General features: G+C 61.9%; 2 protein-coding genes and 1 long non-coding RNA gene across 16 annotated transcripts in view; all 3 read right to left on the bottom strand.

Annotated features, from left to right (window-relative positions):
• The window catches only part of ARHGEF10 (Rho guanine nucleotide exchange factor 10), a 116,563-nt gene that overhangs the window by 18,522 nt on the left and 83,758 nt on the right, over window positions 1-14,283 (bottom strand). For all 14 annotated transcript variants that reach the window (XM_045451395.1, XM_045451450.1, XM_045451404.1 and 11 more), the window contains 7 exons: window positions 11,444-11,559; window positions 10,928-11,055; window positions 10,667-10,767; window positions 6,678-6,799; window positions 5,440-5,526; window positions 2,382-2,572; window positions 1,722-1,879 (listed from right to left, as the gene is read on the bottom strand). In XM_045451395.1, the coding sequence (XP_045307351.1) occupies window positions 1,722-1,879; window positions 2,382-2,572; window positions 5,440-5,526; window positions 6,678-6,799; window positions 10,667-10,767; window positions 10,928-11,055; window positions 11,444-11,559 (903 nt within the window). The remainder of the gene's footprint in view (window positions 1-1,721; window positions 1,880-2,381; window positions 2,573-5,439; window positions 5,527-6,677; window positions 6,800-10,666; window positions 10,768-10,927; window positions 11,056-11,443; window positions 11,560-14,283) is intronic.
• LOC123584133 (formin-like protein 5) lies at window positions 2,581-4,322 on the bottom strand. Its single transcript, XM_045451694.1, has 2 exons — window positions 3,735-4,322; window positions 2,581-3,510 (listed from the first exon to the last, which is right to left on the bottom strand). Exons 1-2 carry the CDS (start codon window positions 3,836-3,838, stop codon window positions 2,682-2,684), a joined length of 933 nt encoding a protein of 310 aa, XP_045307650.1. The 5' UTR covers window positions 3,839-4,322; the 3' UTR covers window positions 2,581-2,681.
• On the bottom strand, window positions 5,631-6,612 carry LOC123584147. Its single transcript, XR_006705191.1, has 2 exons — window positions 6,243-6,612; window positions 5,631-6,205 (listed from the first exon to the last, which is right to left on the bottom strand). It is a non-coding gene; the product is annotated as an uncharacterized LOC123584147 (long non-coding RNA).

The raw sequence follows: 14,283 nt of genomic DNA, 5'->3' as shown, positions 1-14,283 counted from the left end.
ATGGTGACTGACCCCAGTACAGAGCTGGGGGGAGGGGGGTTCCCGAGGTGGACCACAGGCGGGCAGGAGCCAGGGCGGGGGTGGGGGTGAGTTCCTGAGGTAGACCACAGGCGGGCAGGAGCCAGGGCGGGGGTGGGGGTGGGTTCCCGGGGTGGACCATGGGCAGGCAGGAGCCGGGGCAGGGGGAGTTCCCGGGGTGGACCACAGGCAGACAGGAGCTGGGCAGGGGTGGGGTTCCTGGGGTAGACCACAGGCGGGCAGGTGCCGGGGGGGGGGGGGGCATTCCCAGGGTGGACCACAGGAGGGCAGGAGCCAGGGTGGGGATTCCCGGGGTGGACCACAGGCAGGCAGGCAGGTATCAGGAACAGAAAGGACCCAGGGGGGCCAGGCAACCCCCATTCCTTAAGGGGCCTCAGCCCTTGGCTTCCCTCACTCAACCCTTCCGATAAATTTGCCATTTTAGGGGCGCCTGGGTGGCACAGTCGGTTAAGCGTCCGACTTCAGCCAGGTCACGATTTCGCGGTCCATGAGTTCGAGCCCCGCGTCGGGCTCTGGGCTGACAGCTCAGAGCCTGGAGCCTCAGATTCTGTGTCTCCCTCTCTCTGCCCCTCCCCTGTTCATGCTCTGTCTCTCTCTGTCCCAAAAATAAATAAACGTTGAAAAAAAAAATTTGCCATTTTACTTTTCCTCATCGGGGACCCAACTGGACACGGGGCTGCCCAGTTGCCGTGGAAACCAGCCAGCATGTGCAAACCGCCCGGACTGGGCAGAGGAAGGATAGGTAGGGCGCTGAGCGCTCACACGTACCGTGTCAGGTGGGGCCCCGTGACAGGATCAGCGCCCTTGCAAGAAGGGGACGCCCCAGAGCGTGTGCTCCGTCCGCCGCATGAGGACCCTGTCCCGCGGTGGGGAGGCGCCCTCCACAGCAGAAAGCGACTCTCCCCAGGGACCCGCTGCCACACCCTGCTCAGGCCCCGCTCTGTGGCATCTGCTATGGTGCCCGAGCCAGCCAAGACACGACGTCTTAGCGCTGAGGCCCCGGGGCGGCAATCCCACATGTCCATGTAACCCCCGGACGAGAGGTGCAGGGAGGCCTGCCAGCCAGGGGTGAGGTGAGAAGGAGCCCCTGAGAACAAGAGCTTCCGCAAAGGGGCGACAATCCGTCAGATCAGAGCTGGCAGGAGCAGGTGTGGACACAAGGCCCCCTGCCTCTGCCTCTGAGAGCTGCAGCCCGGGGGGCCCTGGGGGCCCCGGGGAAGAGACGCCCACCGGCCCCTCTGCTGTCACTGGAAGCCACTGGAATGCTCAGCCAAGCCTGTGACAAGAGAAGGAGCCTGAGGAGGAGGGACGATGGCCAGGCTGGTGGGCTGGTGACAACCTCACGTAGCCGCTCACCTGGGTGGCCTGCAGTGCCCCCCCTCCCCCGGGTAAGAGAGCCTTGCGGGGCCGGGGGACAGAATCGTGGCTGGGGGGAGACAGACGCACACAGAGGAAGGTACTTGGCGGCCTGCTAAGGGGTCACCGGGAGACCGTCCTCTGAAACAGCTTCCCACCTGTGCGGCTGGGGTGCTCCTTTTGGGGCTGGGAAGTCATGTGCCCGGGACAGGTGGGGGTAAGCGCTGGCGGGGACGTGACCCAGAAGCACACAGCTCAGTAGCAAACCCCCGGGCACAGCCACGAGACCGGCCGTGCAGACGCACGCACAGCGCAGACGCAATTACCTTCCGCCTTTTGGTAGACGGCCACGGCCCCGTTGACCAGGCCGGCATACAGGCTCTGGGCCGCGCAGGCAAGGCTCATGACCGTGGACTTGTCTGGGGTAAAGAAGTGCTGCAGACGCACCTTCTTGGAGCCTTGGCTGCTCTTGTAAATGGAGATGCTTCGAGAGAAGAACGCAAACCTTGTCAGTGCATTTGCTCGGGAAGGAAGGGCAGCCTCATCTCATCACAAAGTGCTCGTGACGCCCCAGCCCTTCCCGCCTCCTCCCGCCCTGGGCAGAAACGCTGCTGCCTCTCAGCCCCCTTCACTTCATTTTAAAGGAGAAAGTTTGGGTTACACAGATTTTGAAAAATTACTTCTTTCAATCTATCTTAAAACTTCATATCAGGAAAACCATGTTAACTTCCCTTTAAAAGGTGCCTGTGTTCAATATGTTTACAGCACAGACTCTGGCCGTGTTTTTTCCAAAACATGAAGAGAAAGGTACTTTTGAAATCAGGGATAAGAAGAAACACGTCAGGGGAAGCGCCAGGCAGCACGGGCGCACTTGCTGGTCGTGTCAAAGGTCAACGACCCCAGCCACTCTCGCCACGCAGTGTCACCCAACAGATGGAGCAGGTGACCGTCCGGCTCCTCGTCACAGAGCGGCACGCGGGGCTCACCTCCCCTCCTCAGTGCCCAGGCAGATGGTGGGCACGCCTGGCGCCCTCCCGGCCGCGGCCCCGGGCTCCGCAGGGATGAACACCATGCACAGCGTCCGAGACTCCACGTTGAAGCACTCGATGACTTTGGGGCTGGAGCTTTGAAAGGAGACGATGGCGATCTGGCCCATCTGACTGGTGCAGCTTCCAATCTGAGGCAGGGTGGGGTGGGGGGTGGGGGGGAGAGAGGAGCGGCTAAGAGCTTCCACAGCAGCTTTGGATCTGAGGCAGGGGTGGGGGGGGGAGGAGCCCTGGGAGCTTCTACAGCAGCTTTGGATCTGAGGCAGGGGTGGGGGTGGGAGGAGCACTGGGCGCTTCCACAGCAGCTTTGGATCTGAGGCAGGGGTGGGGGGGGAAGAGAACTGGGAGCTTCCACAGCAGCTTCAGACCTGAGGCGGGGGGGAGGGGGGGAGGTGCACTGGGAGCTTCCACAGCAGCTTCGGATCTGAGGTGGGGGGGGGGAGCACTGGGCGCTTCCACAGTAGCTTTGGATCTGAGGCAGGGGTGGGGGGGGGAGGTGCACTGGGCACTTCCACAGCAGCTTTGGATCTGAGGCAGGGGTGGGGGTGGGAGGAGCACTGGGCGCTTCCACAGTAGCTTTGGATCTGAGGCAGGGGTGGGGGGGGGAGGTGCACTGGGCACTTCCACAGCAGCTTTGGATCTGAGGCAGGGGCGGGGGTGGGAGGAGCACTGGGAGCTTCTACAGCAGCTTCGGATCTGAGGTGGGGGGAGGAGCACTGGGCGCTTCCACAGCAGCTTCGGATCTGAGGCAGGGGTGGGGGGGGGAGGTGCACTGGGAGCTTCCACAGCAGCTTCGGATCTGAGGCAGGGGTGGGGGGGGGAGGTGCACTGGGCACTTCCACAGCAGCTTCGGATCTGAGGCAGGGGTGGGGGGGGAGGTGCACTGGGAGCTTCCACAGCAGCTTCGGATCTGAGGCAGGGGTGGGGGTGGGAGGAGCCCTGGGCGCTTCCACAGCAGCTTCGGATGTGAGGCAGGGGTGGGGGGGGGAGGTGCACTGGGAGCTTCCACAGCAGCTTCGGATCTGAGGCAGGGGTGGGGGGGGAGGTGCACTGGGAGCTTCCACAGCAGCTTTGGATCTGAGGCAGGGGTGGGGGTGGGAGGAGCACTGGGCGCTTCTACAGCAGCTTCGGATCTGAGGCAGGGGTGGGGGTGGGAGGAGCCCTGGGCGCTTCCACAGCAGCTTCGGATCTGAGGCGGGGGGTGGGGGGGGAGGTGCACTGGGAGCTTCCACAGCAGCTTCGGATCTGAGGCAGGGGTGGGGGGGGGAGGTGCACTGGGAGCTTCCACAGCACGCGGAGGCCTGACACTCCATGGCAACGAGAGACCCGACATGCCCACGAGGGCCGGCGCGATTAAGAGGGTCGGGGCGCCTAAACAATCTGCCGTCAGAGCACATTTCTCTTCAACTCACGGGGCTACTCTTCCCGTTAATTCTCGTAACAGGAGGGGGGTTTCGGCTTTTTACAATTCGTGTTTCCATCCCTGAAAACCCGCGTCCCCGGCACCACACAGGTGACAGCCTGCTCAGGCACCACTTAAGTCCTAAGTACATGAATACCGAGTCTCAGCACTTTAACACTAACGCTCACCTAGGAAAACGAGCGCTTGGGACCAGGCAGCGTCAGAACGCCTCCCCACGTGGTCACCAGCGTTCGCGTGCGAGGCCGTGTGCGGGCGCCTGTGACACCTGTGTCACCGCGGGGAGGCCCGCGAACCTATCTGCCGGGTCACTGAACACACTCGGCAAACTTCGTTTCCAATTTGAAGTTAAACTGTTGGTTTACTTATTATTTTTATTTTTGAGACAGAGACACACGCACAGAGTGTGGGTGGGGGAGAGGCAGAGAGAGAGGGAGACACAGAATCTGCCACAGATTCCAGGCTCCCGACGCGGGGCTCGAACTCCTGAAGCACGAGATCATGACCCGAGCCAGTCGGACGCTGAACCGACTGAGCCACCCGGACGCCCCCAACTTAAATTGGTGTTTAAGTGGGAAAGAGTGCGATCTTGCTCTCGGAAGAACTGACCCCACAGAGCTCGCGAGGTCCTGGAGGGGAAAGTTGGCCGGGTAGGTGGTGTTTAGGCTTCACAGACCCTTTGTCCTTCGCGCCGGCTTTGCCAATGCTGCCACACTCCCCTGACCCCTCCTGCGGTGTCTCCACGCTCACATACGCGTCCTGCTCGGACAGCCTTCCAGGCGAACGGTGCCACCAGCTGGCCCTGCTCTGACCGGCAGGGGCGGGGTGCGACCAGGAGAGGGAGTGAGGTACCCATGCCACGTCGGACTGGTGGGAAAACTCTCTTAACGTTCAAAAACCTTAGGGAGATAAGCCCGTCCCGCCCTCGGTGGCTGGGTGCACAGAACAGCCCGTTAATGAGGCGGCCCCTTCTGCGCACTCAGGGAGGCCACTGACCACACAGAGGCGCTGGCTGGGGGCAGGAGAGGTCGCCTGAGCGCTGGGCACCTCGGAGCTGTAAGACAGCAGGGCGCCCGTCGGGGAGGAGGCCGGGGGAGCGCAGGGAGCGGGGCACAGGAGACCTCAAAACACAGTGCATGGGGACGCACTTTGGGTGCAGGAACCAGAAACCCCGCTTCAACTGCAGCGTAGTCCAAATGCAACACTTCATTTGGAACAAATTAACCACTAAATTTCCAGTGTAAAGAAGCCAGCAACGGCTTGGACAGGGAAAAAAGAAATCTCGTGCGATTTAACTGAAGAAATATTTAAATTCCTATATTCGTTAAGTTGGTTGAATCTACCCTGGTAAAGTTTTAGATGAGAAAGAAAAGGCAGGGAGACTCACACATCTTTCCCGAAAGTGTTCAGTCCCCTCTCCTGGTCCATGACTTCCGTGTTTATAAACACAGCCCAGGACACGCGGGCAGCGAGCACGCGTTCCAAGTCTGAATCTTTCAGACCTATGGCTTCTCGTCACGCGGCCCATGGACCCTGATTCTTCAGGGACCCGCATTAAAGACACGCAGCGCGTCTTACCCACAGGAAACCGTGCGCCATGGACGACGAATCCGGCTGAACCTCATTATTCACGCAGGGCTCAGGGTTGTAGGCGGCACATTCGATCTAGCGGGAATAAAATCAAATGCCCACATTTAACACAGGACCAGGTGGCGTCCAGACGCCACGGTACCTTGAGCGCATGACAGACTTCTGACACTGAGACATAAAACCGCAGGTGATTACGTATTAGAGATTAGAATGGAAGGAAAAAAACAGACTAAAATCAGCTTTTTGGAGGCAACCCTCTAAGGAGCCACATGGGTCATCACTTGAGTATCTTCGGACCCCAGGACGTGCCGCAAACGTCTCAGGGCGCACAGGCGGCTGCAGCGTCCGGATGCTGGTGGTGTGGGCATGCGGACACGCGGTCCCGCCCTCTGCCCGCCAGCCCGCCTCCCTGGGGAGCCGCAGGGGGCCCAGGCTCCGGGCCCAGGTGTTGGCCTGAGACCAGGAAGCAGGAATGTCTTTGTTTCTCACAGGAGGACACATCCACATGTCCCCGATGACACCCGCTGTGGTGCCTCAACAGGCAGCCCAGGACCACGAACAAAACAGCCCCTCGACCCAGACTAGCTTCAGCAAACAGTGTGCGACCCTTCAGGCAAACACGAGGCCTCTGATTGTAACCCACTGTCGGGACCTGGATGCCGCCCTCTGACTGTGACCCACTGACCGTGACCCACGTTGGGAACTGGGTGCCGCCCTCTGACCGTGACCCACTGACCGTGACCCACTGTGGGAACTGGAGGCCGCCCTCTGACTGTGACCCATGGTGGGACCTGGGTGCCGCCCTCTGACCGTGACCCACTGTGGGAACTGGAGGCCGCCCTCTGACTGTGACCCACTGACCGTGACCCATTTTGGGAACTGGGTGCCGCCCTCTGTGACCCACTGACCCTGACCCACTGTGGGACCTGGATGCCGCCAAGCCAAGGGCAGCTGAGCCCACAGGTCTGAGACGTGTGCCCTGGGAGGACTAAGGGTGCCCTGCAGGCGTCAGATGCGCGACAAAGCCCCAGCGCCAGGCCGACGGCTGAGCACAAAGGCAGGTCTCGCCTTCGTGCTCTAATGATCCTAACTGGCTCCCCGCCACACAGCCACGGAGAAGGGGAAACCGTAGTTGACTTGGGGCGACAACATGGGGCGCTGTCCCCACCCAGACCAAGAGGGCACATAGACAGTGGGCCCTGTCTCCTGGTCCACCCTCCTGTCACCTTGAACTCCTGCTGCTTGGCCACCGTCACTGCCATGTGTCCCACGAGGAGGGGGTGTCTCTCCTTCTTAATCTGATTCCCGTCATCCTCCACGCAGAACCAGCCCATGTGGTTCTCCTCCTCTGTGGTCAGGTCAGAGAGAACGGGGAAGGACAGCTGAGCCATCGGCAGCTTCCTGAGGGCCCTGTGGAGCCCAGGCTCGGGCCACCCTTCCCCCCCAACCTGTGTGCGTGGACCCCAGGCTCGCCGCCCCCCTGCCCTGCGTGCATAACCCAGGCTCAGCCCCCCAACCCCACCCTGCGCGCGCAGACCCCAGGCTTGGGCCTGCTATCCTGCGTGCAGACCCCAGACTCGGGCCCCCTGCCCTGTGCGCGTGGACCCCAGACTCGGGCCTCCTCTCTTGAGCACGGACTCCAGGCTCGGGCCCCCCTGCCCTGTGCGCACGCACTGCATGCTCAGCGCCCCCCTCCCCCGCACTGAGCGTGCGGACCCCAGGCTCGGGCCTCCTATCCTGCGTGCGGACCCCAGGCTTGGGGCCCCCCACCCTGCGTGCACGCACCCCATGCTCAGCAACCCCCCCCAACACTGAATGCGCCAACCCCAGGCTCAGGCCTCCTGTCTTGCCCACGGACTCCAGGCTCGGGCCCCCCGCCCTGCACGCATGCACTCCATGCTCAGCCCCCCACCCCCCGCCCTGTGCACACGCACCCCATGCTCAGCCCCCCACTCCCCTGCCCTGCGCGCACGCACCCCAGCTCAGCACCCCCCTCCCGCCCTGAGCGCACGCACCCCATGCTCAGCCCCCCTCCGCCCTGCACGCATGCACCCCATGCTCAGCACCCCCTCCCCTGCCCTGCGCGCATGCACCCCATGCTCAGCAACACCCCCCTGCCGTGCGCGCATGCACCCCAGCTAAGCACCCCCCCGCCGCCCTGAGCGCACGCACCCCATGCTCAGCCCCCCCCTCCCCCCCGCCCTGAGCGCACGCACCCCATGCTCAGCCCCCCACCCCCCGCCCTGCGCGCACGCACCCCAGCTCAGCACCACCCCCCCCCGCCCTGAGCGCATGCACCCCAGCTCAGCCCCCCACCCCCCGCCCTGAGCGCACGCACCCCATGCTTAGCAACCCCCCCACCCTGCGCGCACGCACCTCATGCTCAGTCCCTTCCCCCCCCCCCCGCCCTGCGCGCACGCACCCCATGCTCAGCACCCCCCGCCCTGCGCACACGCACCCCATGCTTAGCCCCCCACCCCCCGCCCTGAGCGCACGCACCCCATGCTTAGCAACCCCCCCCACCCTGCGCGCACGCACCCCATTCTCAGTCCCTCCCCCCCCCGCCCTGCGCGCACGCACCCCAGCTCAGCACCCCCCCCCCCGCCCTGAGCGCATGCACCCCAGCTCAGCCCCCCACCCCCCGCCCTGAGCGCACGCACCCCATGCTTAGCAACCCCCCCGCCCTGCGCGCACGCACCTCATGCTCAGTCCCTTCCCCCCCCCCCCGCCCTGCGCGCACGCACCCCATGCTCAGCACCCCCCGCCCTGCGCGCACGCACCCCATGCTCAGCCCCCCACCCCCCGCCCTGTGCACACGCACCCCATGCTCAGCCCCCCGCTCCCCTGCCCTGCGCGCACGCACCCCAGCTCAGCACCCCCCCCCCGCCCTGAGCGCACGCACCCCATGCTCAGCCCCCCTCCGCCCTGCACGCATGCACCCCATGCTCAGCACCCCCTCCCCTGCCCTGCGCGCACGCACCCCATGCTCAGCAACACCCCCCTGCCGTGCGCGCATGCACCCCAGCTAAGCACCCCCCCGCCGCCCTGAGCGCACGCACCCCATGCTCAGCCCCCCCCCCCCCCGCCCTGAGCGCACGCACCCCATGCTCAGCCCCCCACCCCCCGCCCTGCGCGCACGCACCCCATGCTTAGCAACCCCCCCACCCTGCGCGCACGCACCTCATGCTCAGTCCCTTCCCCCCCCCCGCCCTGCGCGCACGCACCCCATGCTCAGCACCCCCCGCCCTGCGCGCACGCACCCCATGCTTAGCCCCCCACCCCCCGCCCTGCGCGCACGCACCCCATGCTTAGCCCCCCACCCCCCGCCCTGAGCGCACGCACCCCATGCTTAGCAACCCCCCACCCTGCGCGCACGCACCCCATTCTCAGTCCCTCCCCCCCCCGCCCTGCGCGCACGCACCCCATGCTCAGCCCCCTCCCCCCCGCCCTGCGCGCACGCACCCCAGCTCAGCACCCCCCCCCCGCCCTGAGCGCACGCACCCCAGCTCAGCACCCCCGCCCTGCGCGCACGCACCCCGTGCTCAGCACCCCCCCGCCCTGCGCGCACGCACCCCATGCTCAGCCACCCCCCACCCCCCACATTGAGTACGCGGATCCAGCCTCGGGCTCCTGCCCTGGGCGTGTGGACCCCAGACTCGGGCCTCCTCTCTTGAGCGTGGACCCCAGGCTTGGGCCTCCTGCCCTGGGCGAATGGACCCCAGATTCGGGCCTCCTGCCCTGCAGGGGATAGCAGAACTAAACATTCGTCTCTGGAAAACAGCACAATCTTTCCTCAAGGGAAAAGCAGTACGTTCGCTGCTTTATCTGAGAAAGCGCGTCCGTCCCGCGTTCCGGTGTGCTCCCCGTGACTGCGCTGGCGCAAAGGGCTGAGAGACGTCACTTGTAAAGCACCTAAGGCTGTTTTTCTTGATCCCCTTTTTTTTAAGCAACGGAAATGTCCAGATTCAAATACCACTGATACAGTGAGAGGGTTTTTGACAACGGGACAACGGTATGGGACAAAAGTGGAAACGAGGACACATTTTGCTGTAGAGCGAGTTGCCCATCTCAGCTCTGGGCTCTTAATGAAAGCTCTTAAAGACACAGAGAGCTCGTTTCCAGGTTCAGCTCACTCCTCAGGGAGCGGGCCGTTTCCCGGGTTGTGGACTTGCTGAGGAGCCTGGCCTGATGAAGCATTAGATTATTCAGGAAGGAGGGGGGCTCACGTGGGACGAGGGCGCTTCACTCATCACAGCTCCGGGGGCGAGAGCACCACAAGGGCGCAGTTCCCTTCTGTGTCTAATTTTCATTTCACGACCACATCTCAAAGAGAACTGCACGCACATGTGTACACACACGCAATATCCAGCGTGAGCTGAGCAACAGACCCGCGTGTGTGAGTCACACACATCTCCCTACGCAGGTCTAGAGAGGGAGGTCTGCACGATAACGTGGATGGAAAGACAGCAAGGCTTTGGACAAAGAAGCAGGAAAGTAACCATGAGGTCAACTTGTCTCGGATCAAACTACAGGACTTCCTTTTCCTGCTGCAGGATCGTTGAGTGACTACTCGGTGCCACCCTATCCTTTCTCCCAGGTTGGGGAGGGGGAACCACGGCTAGACCCAGCCAGACCCGACTCCCGACTCCCGGGCCACAGACTCACGGGCCTTTATTGCGAGTGCTGGCAGTCTCAGCTGATGTCAATGTTTTATTACAATAAAAGGGACGGCTATCTATTTTTTAGGATCCCTAAATTATAACATAGAGGTCTTAAAAAATCACTCATCCTGGAGCCAATTTTTCCCGTTTAAAAACATTCTTTCAGGGACACCTGTGTGGCTCGGTCGGTTAAGCGCCTGACTTCAACTCAGGTCATGATCTCACGGTTCTGTTCGTGAGTTTGAGCCCCATGTCAGGCTCTGTGCTGACAGCTCAGAGTCTGGAACCCAGTTCAGATTCTGTGTGTCTCTCTCTGCCCCTCTGCCGCTCGTGCTCTGCCTCTCTCTCTCTCTCAAAAGTAGATAAACATTAAAAAAAATGAAAAATAAAAACATTCTTTCAGGTGAATGGATGAATCTATCGTCGAGGTCATTCTCGACCTGGTTTTACCCTCTTACGCACATATTTCACCATCACGGAGAAAACCAGGGACCAGCGGACGCAGCCTGGTCGTGCGACCATCCCTCACTTAGCTCCCATGAGCCCAGTCTTACCCAGGGCGAGCTTGGCCATCTTCAAGTTGTTGGTCCAGGACTCTTTGATGGCAGGCGTGAACGTATTGAACACAGCCGTGAAGAACGTGGGCCGTCCGGACCTGCCAGGGACAGAGGAAGGCATTCGTGTCCCACAGTGTGCCCCGTCCGGGACACTGCACCCTGCCTGCCCGGCGCCATCACCAGACCACGAAGGCTGGCGTCACGGCAGAGCGGGCTCCCCGGCCGGCCAAGGAGGCCCCTGGCAGGGTCACTACTAACTTGTCCTGCTTCCCGGGAAGCTGTAACTGGAGTCTGCAGCAGTCCGCAGCCCTGATCTCCTCTTCTTTCTTCAAGATGAGCCTTTGTAAACCTGACGTCCAGTCGTGGGCTACTGACTGGTTTAGGTTCTGCCAACGAAACACATACGTGCGCGTTTTACGTGCGTGAACAAGGTGGGGCCGGCGCAAGGAGGACAGCAAGGCGGGACCAGGAACGTTCCGAGGAGACAGTAACGCTCTGTTGGATTCCAAACACGAACCCCGGGGCTCGGGCCGCGTGCCGGTCTGGCTCAGACATGTCTGAGAGAGGGAACTGCTACTCAAGGCCACGCGCAGACGGAGGACGGCGACCCTGAAATAGTCCCGCCCCACCCGAAACGGGAGAAAACACGCGGTCGGACTGGTTCTTAAAACCACCGTAATCGTCACGCCTGGTGGGACCCGGAGGCACGGCCACGCTCTGACAAGGACTCACAAGTGACAAAAGAATTCCGAGTCACGCGGCTTCGACCGTTACCTGATAGTTCCCCTTGAGGTTACCGATCAGCTGAGAAATCTGACCGATGACGTTCAGGTCATGTAGGAGGTTCTGCAGATCCTGGTACAGCTGTCCCGGCCCCACGTACACCTGGTCTGCAAAACAAGCAAGCAGCACGCACCTGAAGCGCCGTCCGCACCTACGCCGGCGGGGGGAGAACGCACTAACATTAAGATTCCGGTCGACTTAGAACGTTTTTCAAAAGTGGGTACTTTCAAGCACTTGGTGGTTTTTCCTTTTCTAAGTTTTAACTGTGGAATGATTTCAGACATAAGAAAGACGCACAGAGGTCCCCCGCGTACGCCCTTCGCCCTGCGTCCCGGGACGCCGCGATCTCACGGAGCCACGCGGACACAGCACTGCTAAGTAACCTGCAGCCTCCCCACTCACGTCATCTCGGTGCGTGGTCCCACGCGCACTTAGCTGCTGTGATCTCCTTAACTCTCCTCCAGTCTAGGCCCGTTCCTTGGGCGTCTGTCTTTCATGACCTCCACTTTGTGACCCGAGCCAGTGAGCTGTTTCACGGAGCATCTCACGCTCTGGCTCTGACGGACGGTTTACCGCTCTGGGCGTTCTCTAAGCCTTGTTGATGTCATTGCGGTAAGCGGTGTCTACACATGGCACCGGACCCGAACCAAATTTCCCGTAACCAGGGTCATCCGACACCAGAGTGGGCTCCCCAGTGCGCTGTCTCTAACGTGAACAACAGGAACACAGGCAGGACTCTCGTGTCCGGGGGGAGGGGGGAGGGGGGCAGCGTCCCTCCAGGGCCCGCCCCCCCGCTGCCCTGGACTCAGGGCGGCCTGCAGGTCACAGGATGCAGTTCCAAGTATTCTGTCACTTCCCCCCACGGTCACACAGGCAGGATTCGCACACAGAACCACACTCACAGCCCACACTTGGAAGGACGTGCAGTGGTAGCCACACTTCTCTCCCATGTCCACGGAAATATACCGCCTCGCGTCCCCTCGACGGTAACCGGCAACAGGCGGAGCAGGAGCTCTGACCCAGGGACGAGGGGAGGCTCCGCTGGGTGAGCAAGAGGTGTCTCTCGGGGTTCATGTTTCCACGGCACCAGCTTCGCGGTGTCAGCCCGGGAGCCAGTGGTCAGAGCTGCCCTCAGAGCTCAGCACGAGGCTGTGCCGGGTTGGGCATCGACACTCGGTAAATGAAATTGAGTACGTGTGTCGTTAGCCAAAATTATCTTAAATTACAAACGTACTGTTAGGGAAAAACAGGATGTAAAGTTGACCCATGTGACCACCGGGACGGTTTTTCAGGCGTGGCCCAGAAGAAACCAGGTCCCCTGGTTGGTTCCAGGCTCCACTGACCGTGACTCAGAATCCTTAAGAGTTGTGAACAAGGCGCCCTGTGTTTTCACGGTGCGCGTGGCCCGGCACATGGGGCGGTGGGGGGACAGAGATCTGAGGCAGGTTCCGAGCTGTCCGTGCAGAGCCCGCCATGGGGCCCCACGAAAATCTGCCACACTCTGGGCAGGTGCCGGTCCCGCCCGCCCTGTGTGCCCCCGAGGACGGACAAGTACAGCCATGCCAGTGACTTTCACACTCATCTTCAGGGACGGCGACGGGACGGAATCCTACACAGTCGCACGCGCTCCCCCACAACATGCTCAGCCTGCACCCATTTCTCCAGACGTCTGAAGACCTTCTCCTCGGGATGTGTTCAAAGAGGCGACGGTGGGTCTCCTCCAGGGAAGACCCCGTCCCCTCCCCGGCCCCCCTTAGCACAGTTCCCTGAAAACTGGGGGTGCCCCAGACGTGCCGGTGACGGACGGAGGCTGTAAGGACCCTACATGAGGAAAACCCTGGGGCGCCTGGGGGCTGAGTCGGGTAACCTTCTGACTCCTGATCTCAGCTCAGCTCATGACCTCACGATTCATGAGTTCGAGCCCCGCGTCAGGCTCTGCGCTGACGGCGTGGAGCCTGCTCGGGATTCTCTCTCTCCCTCTCTGCCCCTCGCCTGCTTGCGCACGTGAGCTCTCTCTGTCTCTCTCAAAATAAATAAATGAACGTTAAAACAGAAAGAAAGAAAACACCTTGTCTCTGGCGACAGGTGAATTCATCCTCCCGTGAACGCACTCCCAGACAGGCTGCGGCCCCGTGCACGTAACCCCACCGCCGGGGCGGAGGCGGCAACGGGGGCTCTGAGGTTGCCAGCTCCGACTCACAGTGTCCGTGAAAACTTTTCAGTCACCCCGGAACAAAGCACGGAATTTTGCGAAATAACTTCAAGAGGCCTGTTTTCTGCAACGAAGCCGTGGGGTCGCAGAGGACCCAGCACGCACCCGGGGGCACCGGCCCCCAGCGCAGACATTGGCGCCAATGAAACGTCACGGGTCGGGGAGGCGAACCCGGCGGCTCTTCTGGGGACGAGGCGTGTGTGCGGCTCCTGGGGCCCACGCGCAGCGGCCACGCCGGCAGCTCCTGACAGTGGTTGCTACGCAGTGACGCCCACACTCCGTCTCCAGCACTGAATAACACACCGAATTTTCCGGGCTGGCTTTCAGAGCACAGCCATCCCAACAGCAGGAGAGTCATGCGGCTATCCACAGAGCACAATCGTTCCTACTTCGCGGCTCGAAATAATCGAGGCATGACAAATCAAGAGAATCAGAAGGAACACAAGCAGTGTGGGTGCATCTGAAGCCGTTCTATAAAAACCCTGAGCCGCTGGGCACAGGCCTGCTGCACCATGACTCGTGGACGGGCACGGTTCTACGTGCACGAAAACTAAGCCACTTGCTGGCCGCAGGCCGGTGCGAAGGAGATCAATACTATGGATCGGCTACACAGACCGGG

This window comes from Leopardus geoffroyi, chromosome B1, assembly GCF_018350155.1.
Source record: "Leopardus geoffroyi isolate Oge1 chromosome B1, O.geoffroyi_Oge1_pat1.0, whole genome shotgun sequence".
NCBI lineage: Eukaryota > Metazoa > Chordata > Mammalia > Carnivora > Felidae > Leopardus > Leopardus geoffroyi.
The sequence above is the reverse complement of the archived record's forward strand: the minus strand, read 5'-3'. Positions and strand labels throughout refer to the sequence as shown.

What these genes read in the sequence shown, in the direction of transcription:
- LOC123584133 (XM_045451694.1), bottom strand. Translation starts at nt 3,838, where the DNA reads ATGTGCTCTGACGGCAGATTGTTTAGGCGCCCCGACCCTCTTAATCGC. An exon ending in ATGGAGTGTCAGGCCTCCGC is followed by an intron (nt 3,511 to 3,734) that starts GTGCTGTGGAAG and finishes TCAGATCCAAAG; the next exon opens with CTGCTGTGGAAGCTCCCAGT.